This window comes from Lampetra planeri, chromosome 46 (assembly GCF_965212315.1).
Source record: "Lampetra planeri chromosome 46, kcLamPlan1.2.h2, whole genome shotgun sequence".
In the NCBI taxonomy this organism is placed as follows: domain Eukaryota; kingdom Metazoa; phylum Chordata; class Hyperoartia; order Petromyzontiformes; family Petromyzontidae; genus Lampetra; species Lampetra planeri.
The window spans coordinates 6849085-6861182 of record NC_136152.1 but is presented as its reverse complement, the minus strand read 5'-3'; the positions used below and the strand labels follow the sequence as shown (position 1 = coordinate 6861182).

Sequence of the window (12098 nt, the reverse complement as noted above, 5' to 3'; positions counted from 1 at the left end):
CACGCCCACAGTGGCGCCGCGCGGCATTGTGGGTCTCCGCGCATCCACAGCCATGGCCGCGTCTCTGTCGCTCACCCAGGTCAGTGCCACTTCGCCTTTCACTTCTCCTCACCGCGTTACTCCACCACCTCCAAACTTTCACCGGCGAGCTCGACGCGGCTGCCGCGTCGGTTCGTGCCCGCGGACTCCGCGCGTCACTTGCCGCGTTCGTTTCTCCGCGACGCTCGCCGCGGTGCCCAGCTAGGCCCCGATGTCGACACCGGTCTTGCCTAGTTTGTCCTACCGGGATCACACGGCCCTCGGGCGGGTCGCGGATGCCGGGCGAGGTTGGTGTCTCTCAGCGTCGAAGCAAGGACATTTAAAAAATAAAGTGATGCAAATGTAAAGTGTTTACTAAAAAAAAACACTGAGAATATTTATTCGTGACTTTGCACGTACCAACAATCTTTGGTTATGGTTAAGTTTTGTTGTTAGATTAATGTGTTGTAATAATCGGCAGCTGGTGCGATGTACTGTACGTCAGACTGAATCTGTAATAATCGCCAGCCACGTTCTATCCACTGCTGGATGAAGGTCTCCGCCCGACGCTTTCGCCGAGCCTCACGCCCCAGTGTTTGCAGCCTTCCCACCCTCACTCGTGCAGCTCCGTGAAGTGATATTGTCGCTCCACCTTCCTCGGTGGGCGTCCTGTAGGACGATATCCCTCCTTTGGCTTGCCGATCCGTCCATCGGTCATCTCCACTCCTCTACCTGGAACCCATAGGATCTCTCCCGTCCTCTCGGGCTGGGATGGCCGAGTGGACGCGACATCTCTCCCATGCCTGTCATTAGCGCCGCGGTGGCGAGAAGTTAACGACCTCTCCTGGTGTGGAGGTGATCGTGGGTTCGATCCCTTGACGCCTGCTGGATGTTCGGAGTTTACGTGGTTCGCTCTTCATCGTGGTCCCGTGGATGTTTCTCCGGGTCGTACGGTTTCTCCCCTGCACATTTAGAATGAGTAAGATAAACGCCACTTGGTTGAGCTATCGTTTGTGGCCAGGTCGCTTCCGAAAAAGAGCTGTACAGATCGGTGGGCATTACCAGGTAAAATAAATATAGTTGAGTACTGTAGTTGCTTAGTTTCTGGCACTCGTCTGGGACATAATCCATCCCCGTCCAGCAAAGCCCAGTTAAATAGGCTGCATGTCACGGCGGTATACTGTATTAATATCGTTACGACTTTAAGTGCTACAGTTTTGAGAGCAGTGTGAGCGCTAATATTCAAATACTGTAGTCGTGTTAATATTAAAGTTGAGACACAACGCAGTTGCCTACCTGGGTTGTTGTCAGCAGTTGTCCAACGCGAGTTTGCAGTCGTTAAGTGAAAAAAACCCACAAATGAATTTAAGACGGTGGCTCTCAACCTTGTGTTGGCGCTGTGGCGCCCCAATCAACCGTCCCCCGCGCCTCCCACGCCACACCACACACGCTCGGAGTGTTTTGTCGCCTGCGTTGTGGCATTGATTGTTCCCAGGCGCACGGTCGGACACATTCAGCGCTGCGTGTCCACGCAGCAGTCCGCGCCGCCAACCTCTGACCAGCTTCGAGCCTGTGCCCCACCCTGTTGTAATTGAGAAACCGCACGAGATGTATATATACAGTCTATTCATTTATCAGATGATACGATCTCAAGGTACGCCTATCATTCAGTTGTTTGTTTAGGTTGGACGGTTGGGGGAATGTGATCGGTGGTTCAGGGGTTTAGAGAGGGGGCGGGGGTTCGTTTTTAGGGGTTTAGAGTTCAGGTTTAGAGTTAGGGGATTCGCTGGTTAGGGTGTAAGGGGTTTAGGGGTTAGGGCTTTATGGGATTAGGGGTAGCAGTAAGTTACCCAACGCTGCTTTCCACAAACGAGCAGAGACTACTCGTAGTGGCCTCAGAGTTATGGTGAAGGGCGTAGCAGTTATAGCACACCGATGACGGTACTCCCATCCGTGTAAGTCACTCGATGCTGATGCCACTAACCGACATGCCTGCCGCAACGCCCGGCTGTGATTGTCAAGTTAGTTGTTTTGTTCATCGTTAATGAATCCACAAATTCGTGTTGACAGCTCCGGACACAGCCCTGTTTACTTTACTTTTTCTGCAAGGTAAGGGATGTTTGTTTACGTTACGACTTCCTTTGTAGCGTTTTAAGTAATCTACTGTGTTAAATAAAATAATAGTTTAATATTAAATTATTTTGAACTGTCATCGATTAAAATAATACATTATTTTTTCAGCCTCAAGATTAGTGATGGGAGTGTTATAATTATATTATTGTTATACATGCATCGATCGTTACTGATGTCCATTAGCTGGGGAGTGGTCGTGCAGTGGTTCAGAATCAGAATATTTATACTACAGGAATCCGATGAGCTATAAAGATCTTTTCACATGTCCAGGAGGGGCACTGTATAAGAGCGTTACAACAACAAACAATACAAAAAACTAAAAGGAGTGCACGAATAATGTCATTGGCAAGCGATATCTGAACCGGCTTTCGTTGTCAAAACCTGCTGATAGTGTGGATAAATTATGGTCAAACAACCCCATGATGCAAGTGCGTCGAAGCCGTCATACCACGGCAGATTTACGAATGCCTGGAAATTGTCATTCTGCTTATTTAACTATGAAAGGTAATTATTTACTGAAAAGATAATCCAAAAATGGTTTGGTTGATCATTATATATATTCGTTACATCACAAAGTCATCTTTTGGTCAGTCTTTAGGTAAATATTTATGTTGTGGGTGAGAAAAAAACATGCTACACGCCTTAAATGTGTAGCGAGTCCAACTGAGTCGCAGATGTTGTTGCTTTTAGAGGCAACACTCTTATTTGTAACAACGTAACAAAAAGGGGTAACTGCCCCTTTACCAGATACAACCTTGGGTGGTGACCACCCAGCTAACTACACTATACAGGGGAGTTACTGCTACGAAGGGTCGGACCCTTGCTCGGGTCTCCGGCCACGTGGTCCCCCGTAGGACGGGGCGCTTCCAGCTTGAGACGTGGAACTTCCAGCTTGTAGATGTTGAGCTTCTAGCTTGAGACGTGGAACTTCCAGCTTGTAGAACGAAGAGACCCCGGTCCCTCTCAGGGACCCGCCTTATATCCCTCTCCTGTCGGGGCCGCTCCGCCCTCGGCCCCGCCCGCCTTCCTGAACTTTCTCGTTCCCTCTCGATCCTTCTCAACAGCTCTCTCCGGACACGTGATCACCCCCTAGTCCCCCCACCTTGGGGCCCCCTGTATGGACATTCCGGATCACGTGTCTACGGGGTCAACCAGAGTGCCATGTCCCGGGGAAACCTTGCCCCTGGGCTGACACTCACCCCCTCCCCCTCGGGGGAGCCCCCACTACACGCTGTGCGTGGTGCCCGCACTATCCCAGTGCTCGCCAAGCCCCGCTAGGGCTGGTGTTACACACAGCCACCCACACGGTGCTGTCCACGATGTCGGAACATCGAACGGCACGACCCTTCCGGGCCGGAACCGTACAGTGACATCCCAGATGTCACTACAAGTGGATTAATATTTAGTGTCTTGGGTTAGGTTGTGTTACTACAAGCAGGTAATATTTGACAATGATATACTATACGAAATTTTTTTTACAATTGTAGTTGCAAATTATATTTATGTAAAATTTCGCTTGCTTTTTTGATATACCAGTTTGACAGCTTGATTTGTTTGTCATTGTGGTCGAGGCTACATTGCTCTAATCGACATTATACCCACTCAATCTAACAAAAAAAAACGAATTAAGAATCATAACATAGGTCATGAAAGGCTATGTATGAACATGCCTTTAAAATTGTCATTTTATTGAAGTATCCAAGGCCTTTGCTAATGCAAACAGTAACCTCACTCTGCCATATTTTTCTTTTTCCAACCCGTAACCTTCAAGTCTTTATTGCTTGTGGCATACTCCCCACTATTTTGGACTCATCAATCTACAGAAAGCAGAAGATGTTCTTGTTTCTCTGCACCATTAAAACCTAACCGGTTCTAATGGCATTTACCAGACATTTCTGGCATTCGAGTTCTCACACAATTTTAGTAAGGCATCTTTCCACCCCAGTTAGAAAAAACAGCTATAAGCCCTCTCACCTGGTTATAAAAAAATATATTTTTGTTAAATGTTATTGAAAGGATGTTTCTGTGATGTAATGGTTAGCGCACTGAATTTTCAATCTAAAGGCTGTCAGGTTTGATTTGATCTCCCAGCACGGCAGTATAAATGATGGGCGAGTTTCTTAAATCTCCCTGCCTCTTGTCTACCCAGCGGTACAAATGGGTGCACCACAGTTTGTTCATTGGCAGGTCATATGTGTGTTGGACACTGCCACCTTTTCAATGACGTCTGGCCAGCGTGAAAAAGTTGGCCGAATAATCTCTAGACGTGCTCTCGAGAGGCCCTTCTAGTGGAGGCCCTTCTGTCAGTAGCAGCTTTGAGCAAGAGATAGTAGGGCTATGCTGTGGCTTCCGATATTAGGAAGCCACTGGAGCTATGTACTTCTAAATCTGGTTTAAAAACTAATTTCTTTAAAACTACTTTTTGTGTTTAGTGTATTGTCCTTCCCCGCACCTCTAATTGGCACGGTTGGCTACGTACGGTGCGAAAGAAGGTCAACTTACATACGTACAGATTATTAAGATACATTTTTCTGGTTTACTATAACCCTGTCCATGTTTGCAGATTTTTTATTTATTTTGTGACAATATATGGTAAAAAAAAATTCACCTCAAGATGATTGCTTGTGTTGCGATCAAAACGTCGTGATTTTTATTTATTATTTTTCTACCTATGTGACTTTACCGAAAGACCCAAAGAGTATGAATTCCTGCAGTCACGAAAGCTTTAAGTCTAGATTCATATGGTCAATGTCTCAAACAACTTGACAAATGTTCACATTCATGTCATTTGCAGTTGTCAAGTGGCAACCCCGTGTATGAGAAATACTACAGGCTGGTACGTGATGGTGTGGAATGTGCCCTTGTGTTCCAAGCTTCTATTTGTTTAGCCAAAGCTTTGAAAACTATTTGTGGACAGAAAGTTTTGTTTAAGTGCATATTATGTATTCAATTGATCATCGTCAAATTTAATATTACGCCTATCTTGAAATACATCGAAGACTGATGGAAAAAATATTTATCAGAGGGGCCACATTGTTTCTCTCTGAATACATAGTCTGTTTCAGGAAAAACAACATTAATTGTAGAAATGACGTTTTAATTGGATGATATAAAATGTATCCAATCTGAAATATACATACGTAATTATTAGTTCTTATATTTACGTACAATTTTACACAAATTAAATATCTCAAGAATTGTCTACTACATTCAACGGCCATATAAAAATATTGGCCGGTAGGACGGCATATTTATTTTTCCCACCCTGTGTGCACTTCTGAGTCGGTATAATGTTACCTTGAACAACGTGTGAAGTATTGACTACCGCAGTGTTCAGTATTTTCTATTTTTAGTCATAGTCTTTGTCAATGAAAATCGGTTGTGTTTTAGTGAAGTTTCAGCCTGCGGGTTTCATTCGGTCATTCTCTTAGTCTCGTCTTCTGAAGCAGAAAAAGTTAAGTCCACCCTAGTGTGAGCAGTGTGCAATTTTTCCTGTCTCCAAATATCAGGTCAGCCAATCGTGTGAGCTCTAATTTTTGTTCACAATTACCCGTTTGGTCATCATCCGTGGTACAATTCTAAATAATCTTAGTCTGCATCTTCATTTGGACTAATTTGATCTCATCATATTTGTGTTTTGGTATTTGGTGTGTGGTAATCATTATCATGCTAGATTTCTTTCATCGATTCAGTTATCATTGACTAAAACCGACCCCCCCACCACCACCACTTATTTCAAATATTTCCAAAACTAATTTAGTGAACAGGACTAACACTGGTCGACGATGTGTTTGTGTGGTGCAGGTGGATCCGGGCAACAATGGCAGAGTTGGGGCCTCGGAAGCGGCATTGTTCCTGAAAAAATCCGGTCTCTCGGACCTCACGCTTGGCAAGGTTCGAATGTACAAATGCTGGCACGCTGTGAAGACACGCATGTATGACGCCATCTGAACTGAGTGCCAGCCAATTCCACGTGATGTGTCATTGTGCGTATTGCTATGGCGGATGACAGGCATGTACACGTTTTCCGCTCCTCCGCATAATCATGCCATTTTTGGATTGACGCTATTTTGGGTTCTGATTTCATTCGCCAAATGATGATGACGTTATCGTCTCATTTGTACTGGCTTGTTTTGTATTGGCTGTCTCACATATTCTGTCTTGTTTTGTTTTCTTAATCTTTTCATTAGTCCGCACGTGACATTTTGCGTATTATATGCACCAATGGAACATAACACACGGTTCAATGTGTGCATCGTGAGCGTAATAATAATAACTTTTGGGTGGGCAGATAGCGCAGAGGTCAGAGCACTTGCATCCCTGTCTTGCTTGTCGAAACTTCTTATGCCACCGTGTATAGCTAACTGTGCTAATCGGAGGTTCTCTGATATCCTGGGTTTGAATCCAGGCAGCCCCATTGAATCCAGGCAGCCCCATTAAATCCAGGCAGCCCCATTAAATCATGACAGCCCCATTGAATCCAGGCAGCCCCATTAAATCATGACAGCCCCATTGAATCCAGGCAGCCCCATTGAATCCAGGCAGCCTCATTGAATCCTGGCAGCCCCATTGAATCCAGGCAGCCCCATTGAATCCAGGCAGCCCCATTGAATCCAGGCAGCCTCATTGAATCCTGGCTGCCCCATTGACTCCACGGCAGCCCCATTGAATCCAGGCAGCCCCATTGAATCCAGGCAGCCCCATTGAATTCAGACAGCCCCATTGAATTCAGACAGCCCCATTGAATTCAGACAGCCCCATTGAATCCAGGCAGCCCCATCAAATCCAGGCAGCCCAATCACTAACGGCTTCACAAAAATAATTACATTACATTTGGTTTTGCACCTCATTTGATGGAATTCTAGCTCGGAGAATTAAAATATTGGTTTGTCATGCAACGAAAGTTACTCTCACATGACTGAACAGGTGGGACAGTTCTGCCCATTTGCCGTGTCGGCCAGGTTACTTGAAGGGTTCTCAGATGTAGCTCTGGTGTCTGCTTTTGTGGGCCGTTCTTAAACACGACGGGTTGTACTGTTCCGCTCCAGATCTGAATTGATACATTTTTTCTTGACCTGATAACCAATAGCACAACTGGGATAACATCTGTGGGATTATGGTCAGACTTTCAGAAGTTTCGCATTGCATGATCAATAGATCTTATAACTAGAATAACATCGCAAGTCATCCGAATAGTATCGCATCTAATGGTGCTAAGGCAACCTTTGAATGAAAGAATAGTAAATATTTTGACGATAAGTATGCTCAAAATAAACGCACCATGTTACTCTTATACCTTACACATAACATGTTACATTTTGTTTGTATTCTCTCTATGCAATGTCTTCATTATTTTAATACGTTGAAATTCAATATGGATTTTGCATCTATTTCCAACAACATCACATGGCACTATTACAGATAAAAATGTGTTTCAAACTGTAGCCAACAACAATGCCACGCAATTTGATACCAAACAGTATTTTTTTAAAATGTGTTTGGTTTTATTTTTGTTTGCTTGTGTAGATGCAGTCTAAAGTTGTGGCCAGCAGATGGCACACATTCCTTGGTTATAAACTTTATATATTGTAACCATGCTGATGCAAAGACATCAGGAACACCAGGCCGAGGAGACCAATGCAGTGGTTCCTCGGTTTACGATGCCATTGATTGATGATATTTCGATTAACGATCCACTTCCCATTGGGTCCCATTGTTTCTATTAACGATACATTTTCGATTAACGATATTGTTTTACAATGTCACGCGGCCACCAATTTCGGCCAATCGGAGCGCTCCTAAGTGAACTCGGCAGACCTTAGCCAATCAGCGATGCCCTTTTATGATCATTTTGAGAGCAACTGGCTCAATGCTTTTTAATGATTTTCAATGTTTTAAAAGCGAGCTTACCCCGTAAGCCATCCATCTTCTTAGTGTAAGGTAATAATTTTTATTTTATCCTGTGCACATTTGTATGCTCTCTTTATTCATGATGTATCAATGTTTATATTAATATTAATGCTTTAATATGTTCTTATATCGTTTATTTATTACAATTGCATGTTTAAATATTATAAACTATGTTTTTATGGTAAAAAAAGGTCAACTTCTGATCGTCTTGGAACAAATAAAGCCTTGAACATGTATTTCCTACATTCGATTAACGATAATTTAAATAAAAAAAGGTTTTCGTGGAACCAATTAATATCGTTAACTATGGGACCGCTGTACTTAACACTTCAGTGAATGACCATAGATTGATGTTAGCAATTTAAGCAGGCTACTTTCCTGTATTTAATTTCTGACAATTTCTTCAGTTGAGCAATTGCATTTTTCTTTACTATTAAACCAAAAGTGTGCCGGCGAAACACATCCTGCATGGATTAGCGGGAAACTGCAAGATTGTCACACATTTACGGAAGAAACGTTGATGTATTCATAAAATGGATGTTAAATTTTTGCTGGATTTGCCAGGGTGGATATGGAGCAAGGAAATGAGCTCATGTGCAGGTGCTAGATGGAGTGTGGGTGGCAGTAGTGTCGCGGTTGGCGTGCTGCGCTATGAACCTGGTGACCGAGTTCGATTCCCGCTGTAGACAAACTCCAGTAACGGTGATCTGAACTAGTTCTGGGCCTCCCTTAGGTCGATTCAGCCTCAAATGAGCACCTTTTGCACTTGTAAAATATCGCCACTGGGGAGATAAAGGTGGTCATGCGTGGTGCTGGCCACCCACCCAACCCCTCGTGTACCGTTCCGGCCTTCGTAAGTGCTCGCTAACAGCACTTGCCCCAACAGTCTGTTAAGTCTATACGGGGGATCTTTGTCTTTGTTGCACCGCAGGATTGTGATGGATAGTGATGGCATGCGGAGGCCTTCATCGAGCAGTAATTGATCATTGCAAACGATGATGTTGACTGGCTCTGTATTTTTGTATTACCAGATATGGGACCTGGCTGATGCAGACAGGAAGGGCTGGCTGGACAAACAGGTCAGTGACTGCACCAATAACGAATCCATTCACCTACACAGTACGATGTCGCACAACTGACCTTCACTTATCTGTCCAGACCAGGGGTCGGCAACCTACGGCTCCGGAGCCGCATGCGGCTCTTTACAGGCTGCTTCTTGACAATATGTACGTATGTACAGTATGTACTCAGATGCATTGCGGCTCTTGAAATACTGAATTTTGTACCGAATTGGAAAGAAATGGCTCTTCTTGTTATTTTGGTTGCCGACCCCTGGTCCAGACCATTTAACCGCCCCACACCGAGTGCACAGGTGTGACCGTCAATGTTCTGTAATATGTAAACCCTATAGATGTTTCATGTGACCACGCCCGCATGTAACGTACGACAAGTGGTTGAATTGAATTGCTAAATTGTTAAATGTAGTTCGAGAAAAAAAGTTAAAGCACTTTGATGCTTCAAATGTGTCGTTTTTTTTTACTATTCGCTCAGATCTGAATAGTTCAAAGACGTTGAGGTACTCTGTGGATTAAAAAATTGAGGCGAATGTCTTCTAAACCCCAGCATCAAGTCCCACATTGCTGTGTGTTAAGCCCTGTATTGTCGCGTTTTAGGAGGTGACAGTTAAAGCAAACGTGTTCTCTAGTATTTGAGGAGGGTTCATCTCAAGCAATGTGTCCACCATTGTCTGCTCGAGTATATTGACGGACAACTTGCGTGAATTGGCCCCTGCGCCCCACCTCATGTCGCCTCTCTGATTTCCTTCTATGCCTCTTTCTTTTCCTCTTCTTACCCATGCCTCTCTCTCTCTCTGGCCATTCTTCTCCCTGTGCCCAATCCTGTTTTTGGTTCTTCTCCCTCCTTGCTCCCCTCCACTGGAATAAACTTTGCCTGTACATCAGGCAGCACTGCCCATATACTCAACACTGCCCATATACTCCACACTGCACATAGACTCAACACTGCCCATAGACTCAACACTGCCCATAGACTCAACACTGCCCATAGACTCCACACTGCCCATAGACTCCACACTGCCCATAGACTCCACACTGCTCATATACACAACACTGCACCATAGGCTCAACACTGCCCATAGATTCAACACTGCCTCTGTTTATTAACCTTCTTAACCTCCTTCCATTCCTCTCTTAAAACTTTCCGTTTCTTTATTGCCCGTTTGTTTTCTTGTTTTAGAAGATTTATTTTAAACTATGTTAAGCACCTTGAATTTAAAGGTGCTTTATATTATAAATATAAAATAATATAAGAAATGTCAGCAGCAGTTGTGTGATTCTCTCCAACCGCTTGCTGCCACTTAATTTTGCGAGCATTTGAATGTCATTGTGCGATTGTTAATTTAAAAATAAATATGTGGTTGTCTCCAAACTCAACACCACCGTTGATTTTTATCACCCTCCGGTTTGTGTTTTCGGGTCACACCGCGCGTTGTTTGGCATGATGTCCGACGTTTCGCTCCACGTGCTGGGAGCTTCTTCAGGAACTGATGCTCTCAGCACGTAGGAACAAAACGACATCACACCGGACAATGCGAGTTTTCACCCAAAAACACATCCGCAGAGCCATGCAGCATGGCCGTGTAAAGCTACCCAATGGTACCATTGTTTACTATTTACATGGATATTTGCTCGTTAACGTTAAAATGCTTTGAGCATTGCCTGAGTGACCTTAAACAGGATAATTACATGTACATGATTGTCTCATGATTGTCTCTGATTCTATTTGTTTTTCTCCCCTGTGTTTTGCAATGAAATCTGATTGAATATTTGAAAAATTGCGTGAAGGGGTCTTTATGTGGAATTGGCATCATTTAAAGTTTTTAATAATTTAATATTTAAGTCTGTTTTTGCAAAACAGTTAACTTGTTCACAGAAGTATAGGTTAAGAAAACTGGCTCATTAAAAAAAAAGCATTAACATTTTAATTTAAAACAGTATGGATAAGCTTCAACCCTGACTAAATTATTTTCACTTTTAAAAATAGAAGAACTTTATTTAAATATTCCCATTCTGTAACATTACTTTAAAGATTTCTATTTTAACTTGAACAAACGCCGTGCTGACTAATTGCGACTCGGCTATGAAGGACAAGATACTTAATGTGCTGTGGTTTCACTAATTCCTTTCAACAATTTAGAAAATAGCTCAAAGCTTTTGAGCAGCTTGTATCTTTAACCTGCGAAATACTAAAATGTATTTTAATTCCAATTCTGACTATTTACTTCATAAAGAAATATTGAATGAAGTATGCGGTTCAGGAGATACGCTCGGCCTTCATTGCAGCGATTAATTTGTGTGTTTGTGTTCGTATATAGAATACTGAAATGAAATACAAAATTAAACGTTAATTTTCGATTTAAAGCTTTCGTGACTGCAGGGATTCATCTTCTTGGTTCTTTCGGTAAAGTCACGGAGAATGGAAATAATAAAATAATAAAAATAAAACATAATAAATTAATTCTCACGACGTTTCGGCCACAACGCAAGCAGCCGTCCTCAGGTGAAGACCAGGTCTGTTTTATTATGTTTTATTTTTATTATTTTATTATTTCCATTCTACGTGACTTTACCGAAAGAACCAAGAAGATAAACGTTAATTCTAGATTTGAAGCTTTCGTGACTGCAAGGATTAGGTTTTTTCTGTAAAGTCACGTAGGTAAATATACATAATAAAAACTATAATTTTATTTCTATTATTATTTCTATTTTTATGATTTGTTTTTATTTTTACCTGCGTGACTTTACCGAAAAAACATGAGAGTAAAAATTAAACGTGTTCAATGGTTCACAAACTTACCGTTAGCTTGGCAAGTGCATTGGAAAGTATTCTTGTAAAATATTGCGGTGCAGCATTGAACGTTTTCTCTTTTGCGTCAGTTGTGAAAGGCAAGTGTTTGGGTTTGCGTAGGAAGTGTATGTACAGCAAGTGACGATTATATGAACCGGTCCTGGGCCTCC

At 43.0% G+C, this 12098-nt stretch overlaps 1 protein-coding gene across 5 annotated transcripts in view; it reads left to right on the top strand.

Annotated features, from left to right (window-relative positions):
• Positions 1-12098, top strand: part of EPS15L1 (epidermal growth factor receptor pathway substrate 15 like 1) — a 111602-nt gene continuing 99504 nt past the window's right edge. For all 5 annotated transcript variants that reach the window (XM_078615230.1, XM_078615229.1, XM_078615232.1 and 2 more), the window contains exons 1-4: positions 1-79; positions 4946-4987; positions 5956-6045; positions 9093-9140. In XM_078615230.1, coding sequence (XP_078471356.1) covers positions 53-79; positions 4946-4987; positions 5956-6045; positions 9093-9140 — 207 coding nt within the window. In that variant the 5' untranslated portion in view covers positions 1-52. The remainder of the gene's footprint in view (positions 80-4945; positions 4988-5955; positions 6046-9092; positions 9141-12098) is intronic.